Genomic DNA, 22,981 nt, shown 5'->3' with positions numbered 1-22,981 from the left:
AAAGAATCATCTATGGCTGCAAGGCCCAGCTTTCACTTGAGATTGATGGAATTAACAATCTAAGACATTACAGAAGAAAATAAAGTTGTCCAGGAACCAGTGGATATCAGATTCAGCCCCCAGTGTTCAGCTGGTTGCAGCAAGAATAATTTACTTCATTAAGGCCCAAAACAGATTCACACCAAAACCCCTTTCTGGCTTCCCTGTGTCAAACCCCACTCCAAATCAAACCAATATTCTTAAGCCTTGGAACTGACTATTTCATTAGATTTATTGGAATCATGATTTTGTTCACAAAAGAGGTTCCAAGCCATTATTTAAAAATATTCCAGTGGGTGGGCAAGATGCCACTGCTTACGAGGACAGTGCATCTCAGGTAGTAAAGTCTCTCTTAAGTTATCTGCTTCCTTGCCAATTCTAATATTGGGCTTCATTAACATTGAATTTAGGTCTTATATTAACTTTATCTTGCACTACAGCATTAAAGAGAAATGGCAGCAATGTTTTGGAGGTGCAAAGTTTCACTTATGTTATTAAGACACTGAGCCTGTGATTGCTTTGATGCCTCTTGGCTGTTTTCCAGAGCTCTAGCTGGGTATGACAAGAGTGATGTGCTTTACAGTAACATGTGCTACTAGAACACAGCCAGGAAAGGCTAAAACAAATGAAGACATTCAGAATACACACACACACAAGAGTGAAAGAAGCAAAATAAAAAATTAATCTCATCAATGAAGGAGCACCAACCCACATTAAACCACAAAGTATATCACATGAACGGACCTGTAACTCTGTTCAGAAGAGTAACACTTCAAAAAAATATACAGAACCAATACTGGTGCACTTCATTTTAGTGTTATTAACATATTCCATCATCATTTTACAGTCCAGTTTCTGTATTCCAAAACCCCTTAAGCCACTTTCCTTCTCCAGTAGCATTAAATACATTCACATATGACCATGGTACCAACAGAAAGAAATGAGAACAACTGTAGAAACACAACATTTGTGCACAGCAGGGCATAACATAGCCCAGAAATGAATTGCTGCTTGCCCAGGGTTCACGAAACAATATTGACATTACAACTAGAAATTAAACAAGAAAATAAAGAGAGATAAATTGGCAGGGTCCATCTGCAGAGACGTCTGTTCCCTTTGGAGAGTAAACAAGCTCTTCCCTAAAATATACGTAAACACAGCCCAGCCCGACTGTTGTGGCACACAAACATCATCAAATCACAAGCAGCACTGGCACAAAGTCTGTGTTCATGTCTTTGGAGCTGTTTTCTCCATAGAAACAGCAGTGTAGAAAAGTGTGATATTAGACCCAGAAAACATATCAAAGTATTTTTTAGAATTACTGCAAATGGGAAATAAACTGTTTCCAGTCTCTCCATCCTTCCCTGTTGGAAACCTTGCTCCTCCTCACCCTTGTTGGGGTGGTCACTTGTGAATTGCTCCTCTCTAACCTGCACCTCAAGCTGCAGAACCAGTGTAAAAAGCCAACATTTGCACAGAGAAACCGGGGAACCCAAAGCTGTATTTTACACAAATACCTTGGAAGTGCAAAGCCTGAAACACCATGCTATGTTTTCACATGTTTTCCCACTGTCCTCAGATAAACAGGGATGGAACAAGATGATCTTTAAGGTTCCTTCCAACCCAAACCGTTCCAGGGTTCTATAACAAGGATGCAGGAAAGGAAATGCCCAAGTGCAGCTTAATCCCCTTAATAAGCAGAGGAGCATCTTCAATTTGCAGCAATATCACCTGTCACTTGATATAAACAAATACAAATCACAAGCCAAAAGATGCAAGACAATTACCCTGAAGTTGTTCAGCCTAAATACACACAAATACGAACATAGATGTGCAAAAAAAAGTGACATATAGAGAAGTTAATCAACTAAGACTTCAATTCATTAGTTTATTTTTTTTTAACATTAAAAAAATTACAACAGAAGGGTTTGAAAAGCCAAGTAACCCGGATTTCACACACACACACACTTGCTAAGTCACAGGGTTTAACCGCTTGGAGTGATATTTTCTGATTTCCATCATTAAACAATATACACATTAAGAGCCTCATGATAAAGCCAGACATATTCCCCCCCCCCCCAAAACTTTTAAGGTGTGCAACTGAATATGCACAGATTTTTGTGGCACTTCCAGCTTTCCCCTCAGCTACATGAGACACTTTTGTTCGTTTGACTGCAATTTCAGTGGATTTCCACCTAGGAACTCTCCAGCATCACACACCATCCTCCCCCCCAGCAAAGTGAACATATTCCATAGTATTGCACAGTTTTGTTCACAGGGCCGTAGATAATCCATGGATCCCTCAGGAATTTCACCCACCCAGTAGTATAAAACCTGACGAAGCTGAATCAAGCTGCCACAAACTGTTTACAAAGAGATGGAGAAGTAGGTCACTGAAAAAAGAAAGTACAGCTTGTGCAGTGCATAAACATTGTAATGCAAGATTCTTCAGCAGGTGGAACTGCTGGAGGTGGGACAGGTCATCAGTGCTACTGGCTGAGCAAAAGCAAGAACAGGACAATTTTAAGGCAAGTCCCAAAACAGGGAGCTATTTACTTTCTAGGCACGATTTCAAGCTATGCATCAAGGCTCCTGCTTTATCCTTTATATTGTCAGTGTTTATAGATTAACAGTAATACAAAAAAAATAGTCTAAATGTAATTTTTAAAGAATCCACTTTTAGCTGAATTTCATTACTTGCAGTTTGTATTTCATTACTTGCAGATTTATGAACATTTCTTAGCACTACTGTTGTTTGTCAGGCCCACATAAAGCAGTTTTAGATCTACATTGCTCTCATTTCCTCAGAGTAGTTTTGGTTGGACATGGTTATCAATTCAAAATAATTTGTTCTGTTGCAGATGTTTCTACATTTAAGATGTGTTGCACTTGAGAAAGAGGCAACACCACTCGTTTCCCTGATGTCTTTGTCCAAGGGATCATTAACAGCTTTCCTTCTAGGAAAAATCTGTACAATAAAGAAGGGGCAGAACAAGACCATACAAAGCCAACTCTTTTCAGTGAATTCCCTCCATCTGCAGGACATTCTTTTAATCTCACACAGCAGGACACAGTCACTGGTCCCACTCATCCCTGCACAGGCCTAGACACAAACTATCCACATCCAGTTCCCCTGGAATCAATGCATTAAGGATTTGGGGCAGGGTTTGGACCACAGCCAGGAATTACAAGTGTTGTTTAGTGAAGATTTGGCAGTTCCCAAAGTGCCAGAGGAGATGAACAGTGCCAAACACAGCCGTGCTTCAGTGAGCCTGGGAAGACAATGGGCAGGGGGTGCCAGTGCCTCTGCCCTGCAGTGCCGTGCCGGGCACCACTCCTGGGAGCCACTTGCATATGAGGAATGTGTGCCTGGAGTGGGACACAGGAGTACAGCTCTGTTTGTCAGGACAAGCTGAAAAATGAGAACTGAACAAAGCACTATTCCCTGAAATCTGGATTTAGAAGGCTAAGTCTCATTGGAGATTAACTTCCACCCTAATGCTCCTCCCTCTGATTGACAACTGCACCTAAGGATATACTTCTTATAAAAACACACAGGTAATTCCCCAGACATTTATCAAATAAAAAGGGTTTAACAAAAAATGGGTAAGTAATCTCATAAAATAAATTACAGTAGCATGACAACATTTGGCTTCTTTAGTGTGACCACGTGCTTTTCCTCTGGTTATCTTGCTGTTCAGACCATTACAGATCCAGTTCCTGTCTCTGAATTAATGAGATGTCTGTGACAATAAACGTAGAAAACTCTGCTTGCTACAAGCAAATGTCTGATATCAGTTTCACCTGGTCACAGATTATATGTAGACAGCCTTCTCTGGCCCCAAAATAAATATTATATAGAATTCTTGCAAGTTCCAGCATATTTAGGCTCAAACAGAAAACTCGGGTCCTCCTTTCTTGCCTCTCAGTAGAAGTCGCCTGATCCGAAATCCTGCAAAGGGATTGATCCACAGGAGTGAAGGCTGACCCCCAAAAACTGACTTCATCCCTTCCCAGCGGAGTCTCCTCTCCCATGTTGGCTTTTCACTCTTCAGTCTTTCAATCTCCTGTATAGAAACATGCACTGGTGAGCCCAAAGTTTAGCAAAATCTATTATCTGTCATCAAAAACTAATTTTGCATTTTTATTGTAGAGTTACTGAGCTGATTAGTTCCTTGTTCTTTTATTTATTTACTAAGGAAGAAATTAGAAACTTTTTTTAGCCCTGTGGGTACAGGGCAGAAGAGTTAAAATACTAAATGTGTACAAGAAGGTTTGTCTATCTATCTCTTTCCCCCTCAAGCTAGAAGGTAAAATGACCAGAAAAGCTGATGTTACAGTAAGAGAATCCACATGTAATAAACCTTCACTACAACTTGTTTACTCAGTTAATGAAACCAGACAATAAGGCTCCTGCACTGCAATTACTGAAGCCAGGATTACTCCCCCAAATGCATTATTTTGATGATCATTTTTTGTACTTCCCACTAATGAAAGCTCAATATTTACCAGCTGTTTTTCACAGTTACTCCTCAGTACAGAAATACACTTTTAAACAGCCTGACAGGAGAAAATACTAAACAGTCACAGGTTTCAAATTCCTTATGTTCCCAGTTAATTGCCCATCCCAAAACATGCTCTGAAAGTGTAACACTGCAGAACTAAGGCCCAAACTATGCTTATCCTGTAACAAAGTGTATCAAAGTGAAGCCTAAAGGGCTGAGACAAAACAGCTACTTCAAGTGTAAACATGAGAAAAATCAGACACTCCCCATGACACGTCTCAGGAGTTTGTCAGAGTTGAGAAGTGAAAGTCAAAACTGAAGTCAGAAAGCTGTGCAATCTTTGTCACTGAAAACCTAACTACAAAATGTGTGTCAGGAAAGCAAACAGAGCACTACCTTCTGTCAGAAAGCAACTCTCAAGAAAGTATTTCAACCCTTGCAACTGCAGAGAATAAAATTGAGCTATTTCTGGCTTGTAGTTTTCTCCTCATGCAATAAAACAATATCTAATCCCATCTCCCCAGAGTTACTGTTACAGGATACAAAAAAGCAGAGGTTTTTTACCGTTTCATCGTTGCATATTGAGTGGATTTGGGTGCCAAACATGACTGCAGTGAAAGTGAGAAACAGAAAACCCTCAAGGCACAAGAAGATCATCAGGATCACAGTTACAGGTGGGGAGAAGTCACTGCATTCTGTGAAAATGATACATGTAGTTATAAATAACCCAACAGGAAAAAAAAAATCTACAGAGCATGTTCTAAATATCTGACACTTGAAACACTATTTTACAATTAAAACAAAACTTCTAATTGCTGGCACTGCAGCAGCTCTATTTGCTGAGCAAGGAAATAAAGAATTTCATGGAAGTAGCACTTCTGGCTTCCTCTAAAGCACAGGGTACTGCATTTCTGGTGTTTCAAGGATATCGAATAGATGTTTGCACATGAAGTGATTTGAGTGCTCAGAACTGCACATGTGAGAGCAGCTTGGAGTTCCAGGCACGACAGCTGCTGTAAAAACCATCCCCACTGTCAGCTCTGACTTGCCAGTTAATACAGATGTTCCATTTGGCTGTGATTGCTTTATTCTCTTTTTTTTTTAATTTACCACACAAAGTAATCAGGTTCTGCCTTACATTTGACAGTGACATCTCTGGAGATCCTCTTATCAACTGATTAACTCAATTATACTTAAACAAGGAAAAGATGGGATATATACAGGAGGCTGAATGTTTCAAATAAAAAAACGGCCTAAGATTTCACTCATTCAATGGAATATTCAGCAAAAAAGGTGTCACATGGATTTCCCTGTTGCCTCAGATACCAGGAAGAACATATAATCAACCATCTTCTGTCAAAAGCACACAACCAGAACGAGCACATTGGAACATTAAAAAGAATGCAAGTCAGAGGCCTGAACAAAAAAAACGGGACAGTTTAGGAAATTTCTTTTCTACAAGAACCCCACAGTTGGCTCCAGCCACAGAATGAGGGAGAAATTTGTCTCAATTTCAGATATAATTCTCATAATTGTGGTGGGACACACAAAGCCCAGCTGGCAGCTGTAGGTGATACAGTGCTAAGGTGGCTGAGGACCAGCTCTGTTTCCTTCCTATTACAGAGGGAGTAAATTACTACTCTGTGTAAAGGGTGTGAGAATGCCCTTGACAGCCACAGCTCTTACAGTGAGTGTTTAAAGGAAAGAGGGGAATCAAGCAATGAAAGAAGAACACAAGAAAAATGTAAAATATGTTCAGGACCTCACTTAAAGAAGTAAATCCTGTGGTATTTCCTACAAGGGACTGAAATATGTGGAATGCTATGGCTTTTCCTTAATATCTGGCAGACTATGATAGTGAAAGTTAAGGATTCGCTTACCAGTCCATTGCCCTCGGACACAGGAGAAGAACTGGAACCCGCAGAGGACGAGAGCATGAGCTGAAATTAGGGCTATGTACATCTGCAAACAAGAGACAGCACCATCTCACTGACTGTTACTGCAGAGAACGCAGCAAAATTAAGACTGCTTAAAATAACAGCATTGTACAAGAGTTCAATGAGCATGAGGAGAAATATCTTCCTGTTTGGAGAATATCTGGCACAGAATGAAAAAAACACCCAACCAGAACAACACCACAATTGTGCCCTTAAACCATTAGCTGGTACCAAGCACAACCAAAATTGTTGTAATTAGGGTAGGTTCGGACTGAATGTTGATTCACACTGAATGCTGATTTTCACTCACCGTAAACAGAACAAAAAACCTCTGGTTTTTCTCCCCCACACAGTTGTTCACCCAGGGGCAGTGATGATCCATCTTTCGGATGCAGCGCTTGCAAATACTGGAAGAAAGGAAAAAAAAAAAAGCTCCTGTTGGGAAATTATACCTCACATTTTAAAGCAGAAACGAGGGTATCCAGTGGTCATATGATGATGTGCTGAAATATTTCCTAACAAACCATAAAACAGTGATTTTATTTGCATTTCTTTATAGAAACTGTTTGCTTGCTCACAACTCGGCTTTTGGTTGCTACAAAACTAACTGTAAGATATTCTTCCCAAACCCTCCCCCAGGATTAATATGAGAATTCTTCCATAACCAAATACACAATCAAGCTAATCCAGGCACTTAAGACACTTGTGGCACTGACAGAGCTCACCCAACATTCCCACTACCTCTTGTTTTATGGAGATTAAAGACAATCCATCCTCTGGTGCAAATGATTTTTTAAACAGTGCTTGTTACATCTGAAAATGCCAGTACCAGAACTAAACACTGCAACAACTTTCTGGCACAGAAAAACAAGTATCACTCAAGGGAAGACATTCAGGAGGCTCTTCAAAAGATTTTCATTTCACCAGCTGCTGCTGCAAATTCAGCCTCTCATTTTCCTGAGCTCTGTGGAAGGTGAGTTAACTCCAGGTACCACAGCCAACCTGTGCTGTCACTCTAAAGACAGTATTAATGTGAAGTGCTGAGTAAAATCATATCCAGACTCAACCAAGCCGAGCACTGGAGGATGTGAGGTGGGCAGGACTCGCTTCTGCTCATTCAGAATTTCTCACAAGCCCACACAAAGCCCTCCAAGGCATGAGATGTCTGGAACCCTGCCTTCATTCCCAATCTCACACCAACAAACCCACAGCAAGGCTTAAAACCAGTGGTTCTGCCTTCTTCCTAACCCATCAACTTGTATTTTATTCCTTCCATAGCGCAAGTACAGATGTTTATGCAGCAGGAGTTTGAGGAAGTCTGGGTCATTTCACTCCCACCCTGCACAAGAGGCAGGAGCAGAACTGGTGGTGAGAACAAGGAGCTGTGGATGAAGGAAGGTGTTCTCCATCTGGGCACTGCTGCTGCAGGAACTCAGGCAGGTTCCACTGCACTTCTGAAAAACCCAGCTAAAAATTGGTCTGGATAACAGATATCCACAGGAAGACTGATGGAAAGATCTCAGTGACTTGAGTCTCAGTGACAATTCCCCCCACACAAATGTAGGTGCTCAGAACAGGCAGGAATATTGACAGCTGTGCTCCTTCAGTGAAATCCAAATCCCATTCACTCAGGACAAGGCTCTTCCTTATGGTGAGAATATTAACTGCTCAGTAAAATCTCGGTTTAATGTATTTCATAGATACTTAGCTGTAAACAGAAGTTTCTTGTCCTTTTTCCCATCACTAATGTGTATTATGAAACTATTTTTCTTCCTTAAAAAAACTGTTGCAGTGTTGCACAACAGTTTTCATAACTACTTCATAAGAGTCTCTTCTGTTAATAATTTACTACTCAAAACATGCACTGTGGCTTTGAGTGTAAGTATTTCCCAACAGGAACCAACTTCAATTTCCATTTTCAAGTCTCTTCTATCAGCAAATTGCCACTTTAAATACTTGGGACCAGACCATCCTTTTAATGTCCTTGGAAAGGGTTTGTAAACCAATAAAAAAATTGGCAGTATAATCAAAGAACCCTTTTTTCTATTTGATAACTTCTGCAGTGATAAATCTAGGGCAAAGAATCAGATTAACAGAAACAAAGACAACTAAACCAGAAATCCAGCTGCTGAGAAAAACATGAGAGCAGCCTTTCAAAAGGATACCACATACACTGTGAGCCTCTGGCTTTCCCTTTCACATGTTTTGCCCTGAGCAAGCACCAAAATGCATCCTTTGCCCATGGAACATCTTCCTGAATATTTTCCCAAGGATTAAAACAGAACAATTCATAAGACACACAAAGCTGGGTCCCTAAAATGGTACTTTGGGAAAACAAACCCTTTGAAAGCATAAGAGATTTCCTTCGTTGTAGACACTCTCCATTCTTGCTCTGCTTTAACAAGAAATGTTGCTCAAATTGTCGCTATAAACAACGTGTTTGAGCCCCAAGCTCTCCAGCTTTTTTTCTCCCATATTGAGAGTCCCAACATATGATGTCTTCATTTAGGGCTCCTTCCTTCCAAATGAGTAAATCCTACCAGGACTGAAGATGTGGGAAACACTTTTTACAGCTACCTGCGAAGTCTCTGTGGGAACCTGCCTAAATGTGAGATGAGAAAATCAGCAAGATCCCAGATCCAACCCACGCTCAGCTGAGCTCTCAGGTGTCCCTTTGGCACATCCCGTGGACACGATGCCAGGCCATCTGAGCAGACTGCACGCAGCTATTTTGGATCCCCAGGGATTTACAGCTTCTATTCTGCCCCAAGAAAGCAGCTGTGCTGCTTCCACCCCCCCAGCACTGAGCACAGCTGTGCTCAGGAAACACTCCCGAGCTAATAAAGCCAGAGAAGCAGACTCACTGCACAGGGCAGTGTCACTGCATCCCTGATGAACCTACCCAAGGTAATTCCATACTTGACTATTTATCCGTGAAACTTCTCTCTTCACACTCCAGATACAAAAACCCACTCACAGCTGAGAGAAGCTCAAGCTCCCAGGGCCAAGGCTGAGTGTTCCTAATGGAAGGAGCTCCTCAGGCGTGACGCTCACACGGATTAGTGACACACACCCAGACTCTGCATTTACAAACCACAAACCTGCAGAACGGTCTGAGAGCCCTGACAAGGCTTCACTCTCTTCTTTTGACAGGCACTAAAATTCAATGCTCCTCACAATTCAATCCACAGCACTCCCCACACCTAAAGAGAAGCCACCAGGAACATTTACATATTTATGTAAGTCCTGATTATGCAGCCACTTCTATTTTCAGCTCTCACACAATAAACACTATAAAAGCAAATCCACAGTGCCTGAAAACTCAAAAGATTTGAGGATTAATTTAAAATGGATGCATCTACTATCTCTTCCATAGCACGTTTAGTTCAAATTATCAACACTTCTGTCCTTTTTAAAATGAATTTTCAATTTACCCAATTATTTATACAACCTTGGGGAAATAATCTGCCAATTCACATATAACCTCAAATGCATACGAAGAAATGACACAAATTAAAGTGATTGTTTAAAATTACTCTGTATTTTGTTAATTTAGGATTGCAGGAGTCATTTCTTCAATCAGCTTCTCTCAGAAAATTGAGATTCTTCTCTTTGCCCTGAATTACCTGCGTAACAGCACAGTATTGGAATGATGAACAGGACAAAACAGTCACAGATCAAAAAGCATATTCACAGATCAAAAAGTATTTAAGACACCAGAGCACAATTATTGTTAAAACTCTTTCTTGAGTCTCTTTCTCCTTTCCCCTCATTCACATTCATTTTTAGCCATAGAATATTCTATTTATAAAACACTCTGCAATGTATGAATTTGAAAGTTTATTGGATATTAAAAGGAATTTGTGGGGAGAAAAATCAACATAAATATCAGATGTTATTTCACAATTCAATATGCAGACCTGCTTTAAATTCCCCCCTGGCCTACCTGCAATGGTGTGCACGCTCAGGTTTGATACTACAGCACTTGGGACATTTGTAGATCACTTCTCCTGGTTTCAGTTGCAAATTATCCATGTATTCTTTAGTGGCATTTCCTTTGGGCACAGCCCCCTGAAATCATTTCAATTAGAGGAGAGAAAGCTTCTTAAATGGCATGAGGGCATTTAAAAGTACCTTTCATAGACTTCATCCCAGCAACCTCAGGATAATTGCTGAAATAAGTTCATTTATTCAAAGCTGATCTGCTATAAGCCACAATCAATTCCAAATGAATAAATTACCTCTGCTTGACCTCAAATTCAGCTTCATTTCAGCAAGACTCATCTATGGCCAAGTATTAGCATAATTCTCATAGAATATACTGTCACCAGCTGACAGAAATGAAGGAGACACATCTTTACCCCCAGGTACATTATTTGCTGAGAAGTTACTCTGAATGTTTATTGTGACATTTGATTATTGGGCCAAGCCATCCACAAAAGTTAAAGCAGCAGCTACTTGGAAGATGTTATTTCAAGCCTCTGAACCAGGGTTTAGCCACCTGCCCCTTGTAGACAAGTTTTTAAGAACCACCTGCCATCCCTTTTTCCTTAAACTTTTAGCTTGGATGCTGTTGGCAAGAACCACCACTGGCTTCTTTATTCTACATCTTGTACCCCTGCTACCTTCTGCTCCTCCATGGTAAAGTTTGTGTAGCTTCATGGTAAAGAGAGGAAGGAACTGAATCAGAAGAAAAATAAACCATCAGGAAAAGAAAGTGATTCATAGTGATTAGTTCTGAGCTGTTCATCACAGAGCTGCCGTTTGAACACAAGGAGGAAGAGGATGGTCAGGAATTGCTTCTTCCAAGAACAATATTAACCCAGAGCCTCCTGAGTTCAAAATCTAACTGTGGATTAGTAAGAAGAGAAAGGACAGCACCATTGTCCCCTTGCTCATTTATGGAGCTAAAGGCTTATCTGGGAGAGGAAGTGATTGTGAAATAAGCTGGGATGTGACAAAGGGCAGTGGCCTCTCTGTACCAACCCCTCCAGGTCAGCACCTCCTTCCCCCAGGGAGAGCCCTCTCCAGGTCAGCTTAAAAATCCACTGCAACGTTCTGCAGTTCACTCTCATTCAAAAAAAAACCCACTGGGAACATCCTCACTTTATACAGACAGCTGAAGGAAGTTCTGGGACAGAATTAAGAAGCCAGGAGGCATTCAGATCCCATTCCAAAACACCTCTCTGCTTAGGCAGGAATTTTTTGTTGCCTGTGGCCTGGAATAATAAACTTGTGTTTGTATTATCTGAGACACAGCCCAAGCCCTACCCCAGATGAACTCTTTGGCCAAGTGGTGCTTCCAACTTGAGCCAGATGGCCCTTGAAGGGGTACAAACTGAGAGAGTTCCTTAAACACTCATGGTGAACTCCTGAAGTGTATTTTGCAATATTAATGTTCTCACAGAGGTGAATACTTTGGTGTAAACATGGTGAATTATCTCAGAGAGAACTCCCAAAGCACAGATTTATCTTGCTCCAGGTAAATTTAGGCTCATAAAATGTCTCAAATTGCCCTATTCACCTGCCACTAAGGGTGATAACTTCAGGCCACACTTTTAGCATTTTGCTGACAAAAATATGCCCCGTTTCAAAAACATCTTTCACAGTCTCAGTCAGTCGCCAATTCCTTTCCATGAAAAAAAAATCCATTTTTGTACTTATAGGAGGAAATTTAATTCATATGTTTTGAGGCAGTTTATTCCTTTCTTCCTTCAATCTTAGTTGCTATCACACAGTTGTGTCTTCCATTCTGGGAGTCAGCAGAAAAGGAACAGAGGAAAAAAAGCAGTGACTCATCTCAATTTTTATCATGTTTTATCCATAGAGAACAACACAGGTCTAGAAAGACAGCCAGTTTTACCAGGATGTATTTTTAAGCAATCAATCCTTAAACCATTAACTTTCTTACTGTCCCAGTTTGTAGAAGTTGTAATATTTCGTCACTGGGTGTGGGGTCAGAAGTAAATCAGACACCTAGAAAATCATTAACTACAATGCCCTGCTGGTTTTTTGAACACTCCCAGAACTTCCCTCTACACTGTTACTGTCCTAAAGATCTGGAGAAAATAGATGAGGCTTCCCCTCAGCTCACTTTCCCTGGATTTATTCCCTTAAAAAAATAATAGATTTTAGTACAAAATGAACTATTTAATCTCTTGGAGAGTAAAAGTCTTATGAAACAAGCACTTTCAAGAGCTCTTACACCTACAGTGTTTCAGTGTGTGTTCAACGTAAATCCCCCTTCCCTCTGACTCCAAACACCTACAGACAATAATGCAGGAATCATGTAGGACAGTGGTTCTTACTTCATGCCAGTGTGTGACTGGGATTTTGCAGCTTGTGTACCTCTAAAAGCTCTTTCATGTGCCTTAAATGGAATTAAATAAAATGGCACATCCTTAAATGTGCCATTTCAAACGGCACAACAGGATGAAGGTATGCAAGTTTTGAAAATGTATCTGATGAAAATATAGTAGAAAAGAACAGGACAGAGAAGACTAAAGCTCTACTAGCTTTTTCAGGGTCTGGGTTAATATTTTACAAATAAACTGTATTTTTCATGAGTCTAATACTCATAAATTAATTTTATATTGACTGATCCTTTAGGGTTTCATTAACAGAACAACAAGACAGGTACAGATATCATGCCTTCAACCTTGAGGGTTTTGAACCTAACACTCCTTTTCCCAGCAGGAGAAGACTGATCCGGCTTCTCCAAACTTTTCTGCAAATCATAGAGTCACAGAACGTGCCGAGTTGGAAGGGATCCACAAGGATCATGGAGTCCAACTCCTGGCCCTGCACAGGACCATCCCCAAGAGTCACATCATGAGTCTGAGAGTATCATCCAAACTCTCCTTGAGCTCTGTCAGACTTGGTACAGTGACCACTGTCCTGGGGAGCCTGTTCAGTGCCCAACCACCCTCTGGGGGAAGAAACTTTCCTAATATTCAACCTCAACCATTCCTGACTCATCTTCAGGACGTTCCTTCGGGTCCTGTCACTGGTCCCCACAGAGAAGAGATCAGTGCCTGCCCCCCTCTTCCCCTCATGAGGAAATGGAACAATCCAATGCCAAGGAGCTCTTGGATACTTACTGGATCCGTCAGCATAGTCCTCAGGTGTGACGACAAAGCGAGCACTGCCAAGCAGTTAAAGAGAACCCCGTTGATCACTGAGTACCAAAAGTCTTTGGAAGGCAGCAACATGACAAAAGTCACTACAAAGTCTGCATAGACAACCAGGAGCCAGGTCATGATGGCACAGACCATCCCACAGCCATCCCTGATGAACCAGACCCTCTCTGCCATGTCGGCCTCCGAGGACGAGGAGTCGTAGCTCTCATTGTCGCCGAGAAGAGGGTGGTGCTCGACATCCCGGAACCTGTGCCCTGATGACTGCATGGTTTGCTGGCCTTGCCCTGCAGGAACCAAAGAGACCATTATTACTATTATTATTATCATCCTCATCATTTTTGAAATCCAGGTGGTTCTCGTCCGTTGTTTCTGGAAGATAAAACACAGCCAAGTTCAAAACAGATTACTGAGATTTTTTGGGGATCCAAACCCAAACAATCCTAGGGCTACATAAGGATGAAATATGAAAGAAGAGATTTAATTTTCAGATTTTTTAGGTTTTAGTTTTTAAGATTTCATTTTTGTTTCTCATTATTCTACTCTGCTTTCATTGGTAATAAATTAAGCTGAATTCCCCAGGTCAAGCCTGTTTTGCCTGTGACTGTCATTGCTGAGTGAGCTCTCCCTGCCCTTATCTTGATCCATGAGCCTTCTGTTACATTTTCTCTCCCCTGTCCAGCAGAAGAAGGGAGTCACAGACCAGCTTTAGTGGGAGTCCAGCCAGGGGCACCCCACCACAAACACAGAGCTTTAGTGCCTGACAAAGGGATTTTAGAACGGCTTCATTTCCACCTTGCTGTGCCCATAGACCCTTCTTCCTCCTCTGTTAAAAAACACAACCACTCCCTTCTATCTCAAACTAAAATGGCAAAGTCTTCATTAAATCACAGCTCATGTCTCCCTGAAAACAGCAAATTATGGCACCAGACTGTTGACTTTTCATTCTGCTCCAGCAACTGAGGGAAGAGCAGAAAGGAAAAACAGAATGGAAATAAAGCTGCTCTAATACGTTGCTCACAACAAACAACACAGCAAGTTAGAAAGCAGCTAAATTTGTTGACAAGAGTGCTATTGTTTTGGAAAAACCACAAGCCTGTTACAAAGATATATTGGATAACTTACAAAATGGTCTCAGATCAGACCAAACTTAAGGGAAACAAATGGTAGTGGTTAAATTAGCATGGCAGTGGATTACATGAATCAGATTTTCAAAGAACACATTAATTAATTTAATTTTTTTAAAACTCTTTTAGGGCTTTGTTGTTGTTCCAACCTGGAACAAAAACAAGACTTGAAACCTTGAGAGTTCTCATGAAAACAGAATTATTTTCCAGACAAGCAAAGATACAGAATGGCAGAACTGAAGTGCTATCAACAAACGGGAGACCAATTAAAGCTTAAACATTATGCCTCAAGAATACCCTGCTGCTTTAAAAGTATACTGTGTTCTAAAAATCATATTGATTCATGCTATTAAAGGCCACGTCTGAGAGAAACCTGAGAGCATTTATATTGATTTATGACAGCCATGCAGAGCTCTCTGTTCTTCCCCCTTATTAATGGCAGCCTATTATATGACTGGTAGGAATTATGGCACTTCAATTTCCATCCCAAGACCTTGAACATGGGATCATTTTGTTCCTCTAGAATGGTCCAGGTGACCCTTACCAGGTAAAGAGACTCACACTGAGGTCGTTTTTGATGAAGTTGTGTCTCTCCACAACCTTAAAAAAACTGTATCAGGAATCAGAGAAACATATTCTGCCCAGTAAATCCTTCTGGTCCTTAACATTAATGTTTAGAACTAGGCAGGAACAATCCACGAAACTGGAAATGAAAATAAGCATCTGCAGGTTGCAGCAGAGATCTGAGAGCAACTGCTAAAATAGCTGGGAAATTCCTGGGACACAGTGAGGTGTCTGAAGGACACATTCCCTGGTTGTGAAACAGCACAACTGAAGGCACAGCTCTGGTGCTTGGATCTGTTACAATTTCTAAAGTCAAACTGTGTTTTCTGTCCACACACTTGGGTTTTTATGGCCAAAAATCCCCCTTCTTGCCACAGTGCAGCTACTAAGCCATGGCTGAAGGCAGTCACATAAAATACCTTAAAAACTAACAAACTCCACCTCACTTGAAAGCAAGTCAAGCTTGACTTAACCTAGATAAGGTCCTCTTTTCAGCCACTTCAAATTCTCCTAATCTTTTCTAGTGTTTGTAGTTCAAAATTACAATCTATGCCAATTAAGTTCAATAGCACTTTGGGATATCCACCACCCTTTGGGGTCAAGCAAATTCAAGTTTCACAACCCTACATAACTGGCAGCTGGATATGAAGATAACAAGATAAATGAGTTATTATTTCATCAAAAATGGGTTTATACAACTTTTGAGAAATGTTTTACGAATGGAAATGGCATAAAATAACTTTATTCATTTTGTTTAACCAACAAACCTTTTAGTGAAACAGAAAACAAACCCCACATACCTCCCAAATGTTTTGTACGTTATTGTGACATCCTGTCCCTCCTTTGGGCTATCCCAGACTATTCATGTATTCAGTCATATCTGTTGTAATCTGAAAAGACATCACACCAAACTCATCAGTAAAGCATCCTCAGGAAAACGGTGTTAAATACAAATAATAGACATCAATAGTAGGACTTTACTCTGCATGTACTTACAATAAAAAAGTTTGTATTTTATTTTAAAAAGGAGGCACTTGAACGCTTGAAATTTTTAGCTGTTAGCTTTTAGAAATCACCACATGGCATTTGGAGCAGGACTGAAGCACAAAACCTTGTGTTACATTTCTATTTGGGGAAGAGAACAGAAGAGGTGTGGGCCTGAATTTCTGTCTGACTAAAGCTGGCTAAAGAAGTACTCAGGTTTGTTTCCTCAGTTGTTTTATTTTCCAGTATTTAAAGTAAATTTCTGTGACATGGAAATCACTCTCAGTTGGAAGGTTAATTCAAATTAGTATATTTTGAGGGTAACATAAGGATTCTGACATTTAAGAACTATGGAAAATACAAAGTCCCTTTCTTGCAAAGCAAAGCTTCTGAAACCAGTTTGTTTGAGAAAAATAACTCCAAATGCAACGTTTCTGGTGGAGTTCCTCAGTGTTCATTTTCAAATTTTCCCAATTCAAGGGGAATGATACAAATGCAAACTTCCCCTGAAAATGAGAAGCTTCTTGCCTTATTTAAACAAACTCATATATTCCACTGCAAGACTAAAAGGTAATGCAAGTGCTTCTTATGCACATATCAGAATTACAGAATAGTCTGGGTTGAAAGGGACCTTTAAATGCCATCTAGTCCAACCCTCCTGCAATGAGCAGGGACATCCTGCTTCCACTAGAACAAGTTGCTCCAAGCCCCATCAAAAGCTGGTCTTGAACATTTCCAGGGATGGAGCATCCACAGCCTCTCTGGGCAACCTGTGCCAGGGCCTCACCTCCTTCATTAAAAAAAAAAAAAAGCTTCTTCCTTATATCTAACCTAAACTGACCCTCTTTTAGTTTAAAAATACTTATATTACACAGAACTGCACGAAGCTACTGATTGCTTTCCGGTTTGCTTTACAAATAAGCTTTTACATCTTTGTTAAACTTCACAATATTGTGAAATCCCCAACCATTAAGTTGTCAGTGACATGGCATTTTGAGGCAGCTGAGCAGAAACACAGCAGCAGCCAGGGTGAGTGTATCACATTAATTTGCAGTGTCACCCACCCATTCTGAGCTGGAGATGACAGGCAATAGAAGATGCCACCGCTCAGCCTCTGCAGGTGAAATATTCCAGTCATAGCAATCAGCTGGAATTGCAAACAGAGAATTTATTGACGAGAAGGGGACGTGATTTGTTCACTCAGTTCCCTAATCCCAACTGCAATCCCGTGCAAAAGCTGGGTTTATCACAGCCCAGCCACTTACAGCTTATGTGGAAGTGTCACCCCAGTTCAGCTTTCGCAAGAATAATAGATTTAGTCACTCTCATGTGATTTTCCCCTCTCCTTCCACATCCCGGGCTCCTCCCCAGCTGCCTAAACCAGAACCCCCACCTTGGTTCCTCCAAGGGTGGAGGATCAATGTTTGAAAGCACTCAGACTTGACCAAGAGCTCAGCATCCCCACTGAGATGCTCCCAGCTCTCCGCCACTGTTAATTTGTTTGGTATTTTGTTATTTATTTGCTTCAATGCCTGTCCTAACCAAATTTACACCGAGCCTTTGTTGTGTACTTCCAGCACAAAAGGACAAAGCATTACTCTTCAACCTAATACTCCAAGCAATAGCTTTTAATTTGACCTTTTAAAAATCTTTATCTAGCACTTGAAGATAACACTAAATTATTCAATGCCTCATGCACAATGTCATCTGCTTGCACAGATGGTTATATTAAACCTGATCCCATCCAGTTCCACTCTCAAGGGTTTCCCAAAATTCTCAGGTTGAGAATGTCTCATCTGACCCACACCTCACTGCAAATGAAACATAAGCCTGAAATGCAGACACATTATTGGAATAAAAAATAAAAACTCTGAAGAAGTGGCATTATAAACTCATGATCACTGGGAACATGGTCCTGCAAAATGACTGTGCCTAGAATGTGTTTGCTCAAAGCTTACCAAGGGCATTGGGAAGACAAATGGCACAACATAACTAATTGTATCACGAGGCCCCTGTGCTGATAATTAAATTTTTAAAAAGGCACTTCAGGGTTAAGCACAGTCCTTTTCCCTGCTATTTTTTGAGGAAGAAAGGAAAAGCACTGTTGCAAAACCCCCCCACCCAGCTTATCTGTATTTTTAAAAGAGATACACAGATAAGAATTCATGCCCAGGCTAAAAATCCATCAGCTGCCAGAGCCTGAATCTTTTTTGGTCGCCTTTTCCTTCAAGCAACACAACAGACAGCTCCTAAGATTCCTCACATTTCAGGGACAATGCCTTTATTTCAACATTTCTGATTGTATGTCAGTAAGCCAATAACTGTAGGGACACTAGCAGGTATTGCACAGCAGACTAATAATCCTGCTTACATACATAAATCCTACCTAAAAACCACAGGTAAAAATTTAAAAATCAAAATTACAGAACTGACTAAAAGGTTACAGCATAAACATTAACTTAGGTAACTGCAGAAAATTCTAAGTAAGCCAACCAGGCAACTCTTCTACTGCATCCAATTCCATGGGCAATTTGGACCATTCACTGCTGACAGATAAATATCCATCAGATAATGACTGTACACAGTCACGCCTAATTTAGATGAATAACCTCCTTTTTACTACAGATCCAGTCGAGCCAAGCTGCAAAGCCATTTAACAAGTAAACTGTGGCTTGTTTCAATTCTTTCCCAGTGACTGGTCCGGCAGACTCCTCCCAGCAAACAAACAAACTACTCCAATAGCTCCATCACCCAGTAAATGCACTGGAAGCCCTTTAGCTCAGCCCCAGCAACAGCCTCCCCTGTACCAGGACTGCCTGCTACGGTGCCAAACTCTGCCAGGGGAGATTTAGGTTGGATATTTGGAAGAAATTCTTTACAGAGAGAGTAATCACACATTGGAATGGGCTGCCCAGGGCGGATTCACCTCCCCTGGAGGTTTTAAGATGAGATTGGATGTGGCATCAGTGCCATGGTCTGGGAACCACAGCAGGGTTGGATCAAGGGTTGGACTTGATGATCTCGGAGGTCTTTTCCAAGCTGGTTGATTCTATGAAATCTATCCCATACCCTCAGTGGTACAGCTTATCAGCTCTCCAAATCCGTGTTGCTTTTGCTCTATTTTAACATATTTTGTACTGTATTTCTCTCTTGAATTTCCCACTTATGCCTTGTAGTCCTTCCCTTGTACTGGTCCATATCTGCTCTACTGCAGGCACACAGGGATACTTTACCATGGGAACATGGAATTCATGTGATGCTGTTTACATGCAACACATTCAACAGAATCTTCAGTAAGTACGTATTTAACACAGTCAAGTTTCCCCTTATGCCAGTCTCTTATTACACAGCCAGGGCCAGCCAATGGGGAAACACTGGAATTCTTTCTTTTCAGCTTCTAAATAATCTCAAAAAAAAAGGGTATATAGAAGCAGTGAGGCATAAATATGAATGTCTTACTGGGAAGCTGGTCATCTAATTACTCATGTCTTTTTTCAAACTCAAAGAGAGGAAATGTAGTTTAGGTAATAAATTCTTCCCTGTGAGGGTGGTGAGGCCCTGGCACAGGTTGCCCACAGAAGTTGTGGATGCCCCATCCCTGGAAGCATCCAGGGCCAGGATATGGAGCTCTGAGCAGCCTGATCTAGTTGAAGATGTTCCCACAAGGGAGTTGGAATAAGATGATCTGTAAGATCCCTTCCAACCCTAACCAATCTATGATTAATGCCAGCAGCATCTTCATAAACACCCTCAAAAACCAGCAATGGGAATTCAGGGTAAAACAAGTTATGAAAAATTAAAGAAAAAAACCCTATGCATGTCTTCAGAACATATATTTATACAAAGTATTAGAGAACCTTGCTCTAAGAAACAAAACCAATAGATTTGTGATACCAAGTCACTTTTCCAGAAGCACAAAGTAACAGCAGACATGTTCAGGAGGACATTTTCTCAATAACATGTTTTTCCCGCGTGAAAGAAAATATCTTTCACGAGACTTTGGTGCCAGGCAAAGAAAGACACTATCTGATACACCAAGAGTTCACTGAGGTACAACAGCAAGGACAGAGCACTTCTGGACTGAACAACCTTCACCTGAGAAGGACACAAACACAATGCATGGCTGGGCTTTGAATCCGACCTCCTTTGGAACAGGGCCACGGGCTCAAATTCAGATTAGACTCCAGAAAGCTCACAGCAATATCACCACTGTTATGGGAAAGCTGGAAGTTTTACTCCTTTGCCAACAGCAATCGGATGAATCGCACTCTACTTAACAGTATAATTTTTTTAATTCCAATTTCTGCCTTCATCAGTACCTGCTCTACCCTTACACTCAACTGAGACAGCTCAGGTATCACATACACTGATTGCACTGGGATATCAAGCTGGTAAGCACATTTTTATGCCAGCTATTATATCCACACATGACTCTTCCTTCCAGGTTCCAAAAAATAACATTAGAGGTCAAAGTTGAACTCTTTTCACTAGCAACTTTCAATATTGATTAAAGGAACGTTTAAAGCCTTTGTTTCAATAGTTTCTCATATCAAACACATACAAAGTCTCACATTTCCTCGATGTTCCTCCTCTTCAGCTTTTCACCTGCTGCAGAATTCTATCAATTCACCTTCCTTATGAGTTCCCTGCCCTCACAAAAGGCATAAAAAAGAAATCCATCAGATCTATACGATACAAAATATACTGTTAAAGAGAAACCAAGGAAGTTTCAGACAGATGAAAAGTATTATCAATTCTTTTTAGCCACTAAGAGCTTCTAGCTATTTAATCTCAAACAACTAAAATTTCACATCAGTGTCATCTCCTAATGAATCAGCGCAGCTCCTTTTTATCTGTAAATGTTCAAAGTTGGAGAGCATCCACTTCAAAAGGTCTAATTTAAGTCTGTTAATGTGAACAGTCACGGCGACTTCAACCTAATTATGTCTCCAGCAAAGCAAACAGTTCCATCACTGCAATTCCGCATCCTGATACCACCACACACGTGTATATTCAGTATAAAAATTCAGTGCAGAAAGCAGCCAAGGTTCTCCCAACCCCTTTTTTTTTTTTTCACGGCACACAGATCGCACTCACGCCGCGCTGCACCAACCTACCCTCTCATTTAGGAGCTATTTGCATCCCCACTTCCCGCAAGCGCCGTCCTTCCCCCCTGGAAATCAGGAAAACCAGCACGGCGTAAATCAGCGAAACTGCCCGGAGCGAGGGCCGGGGAGGGCAATGAGGAGCTGCTCCCTCCCCTTCCAGCACGGCCGGGCTGGTTACAGATTATTTCAGTAAATAAATAAATAAATAAATAGCGGTAGGACACCCCAAAGCACCCCACTAACTGACCCCAAACAGCACTAAAACCACCACCAGCAGCAGCAGCAGCAGCGCGCGCGCCCAGCCCTCAGCCCGCCGTGAGGCGAATCATCCCCGGTAACCTTCCGCGCTCGCCCTTCGCGGGGCCACCGCGCCGCCTCCCGCGGGGAAAGCAGGGGGAGCGCAGTTACCTCAGCATCAGCAGCAGCATCGACAGCAGCAGCAGCAGCATCAGCACGAGGAGCCGCGGCGGCGGCCCCGCTCCCTGGGCGCGGAGGGGCGGCCCCCGCCGCTGGAGCCCCGCGCCCGCCGCCGCCACCGCGCCCGCGGAGCCCGCCGAGCCCGGAAGCGGCAGGGGAGGGGCGGCGCTTCCGCGGGAGGCGGAAGGGGCGCGCGCGGCCGCCCGCGCAGGCGCGGAGGGGAGGGGAGGGCAGGGCAGGGGCGGCAGCGCCCTTGAGGCGCCCGCCCTGAGGGGAGCGGAGCCGGGAGAGGCACCTGCTGTGCTCCCGTGTGTCAAATCGCAGAGTCACGGAAGGGGTTGGGTTGGAAGGGACCGTAGAGCTCATCCGGTTTCACCCCCTGCCCTGGGAAGGGGCGCCTTCCATCACACTCTCAAGCCCCGTCCAACACGGCCTTGGACGCTTCCAGGGATGGGGCTGCCACAGATTCCCTGGGAAACATGTGCCAGAGCCTCTCTACTCTCACAGGGGAGAACTTGCTCCTAAATATCTCGTCTAAACTTAGCCTTTGTCAGCGCAAAGCCATTCTCCTGTCACTCCGTGCCTTTGTCCAAAGTCCCTCTCCTGTCTCCACCTCCCTTCAGGTACTGGAAGGCCACAATTAGATCCCTCCAAAGCTTCTCTTTTCCAAGTTGAACAATCCCAATTCACTCAGCCTTTCCTCATAGCAGAGCTGCTCCATCCCTCTGATCATCTTGGTGCCTCCTCTGGACTCACTCCAACAGATCCATATCCTTCGGACATTGTTCCCCAGGGCTGGAGGCAGCTCTGCTGGGGGGTCTCACCTGAGCAGGGCAGAATCCCCCCTCCCCTGCTGCCTATGCTGTAGGACCAGCCCAGGATTTGGGGTTTCTGGGCTAGGTTCACGTCCAGCCTCTCACCCACCAGCACCTCCAGGTCCTTCCCCCAAGGGCTGCTCTCCATCTGTTCATCGCCAGCCTGGATTGATCCCAGAGATGCCCTGACCCAGGGGCAGCACCAGTACTTGGTCTCTTTAAACTACATTAGATTCCCATGGGCACGCGCACAGTTTGAGAGTAAAATAGGACTTGCAGGCTGCTGAGTGTCTCCTCATGGTGTTACTGCTTCCCTGTGTGACCTGTGCCCGCATCCCTTTGGAGTCTC

General features: G+C 42.3%; 1 protein-coding gene across 3 annotated transcripts; it reads right to left on the bottom strand.

The window, feature by feature from the left end:
* Window positions 1-839: 839 nt before the first annotated feature.
* On the bottom strand, window positions 840-21,950 carry ZDHHC7 (zinc finger DHHC-type palmitoyltransferase 7). Of its 3 annotated transcripts, none has more exons than XM_050311124.1 (8): window positions 21,809-21,950; window positions 16,109-16,198; window positions 13,582-13,904; window positions 10,428-10,552; window positions 6,792-6,888; window positions 6,425-6,506; window positions 5,109-5,239; window positions 840-4,106 (listed from the first exon to the last, which is right to left on the bottom strand). In XM_050311124.1, exons 3-8 carry the CDS (start codon window positions 13,885-13,887, stop codon window positions 3,930-3,932), a joined length of 918 nt encoding a protein of 305 aa, XP_050167081.1. In that variant the 5' UTR covers window positions 13,888-13,904; window positions 16,109-16,198; window positions 21,809-21,950; the 3' UTR covers window positions 840-3,929. The 3 variants fall into 3 exon arrangements, with proteins under 3 accessions (XP_050167081.1, XP_050167083.1, XP_050167082.1); XM_050311126.1 differs by lacking the exon at window positions 21,809-21,950 and adding an exon at window positions 21,410-21,443; XM_050311125.1 differs by lacking the exon at window positions 21,809-21,950 and adding an exon at window positions 17,357-17,426.
* Window positions 21,951-22,981: the final 1,031 nt, after the last annotated feature.

Source organism: Myiozetetes cayanensis, unplaced genomic scaffold, assembly GCF_022539395.1.
Source record: "Myiozetetes cayanensis isolate MyiCay16 unplaced genomic scaffold, myiCay2020 scf16, whole genome shotgun sequence".
In the NCBI taxonomy this organism is placed as follows: domain Eukaryota; kingdom Metazoa; phylum Chordata; class Aves; order Passeriformes; family Tyrannidae; genus Myiozetetes; species Myiozetetes cayanensis.
This window is presented reverse-complemented; position numbering and strand designations above follow the sequence as displayed.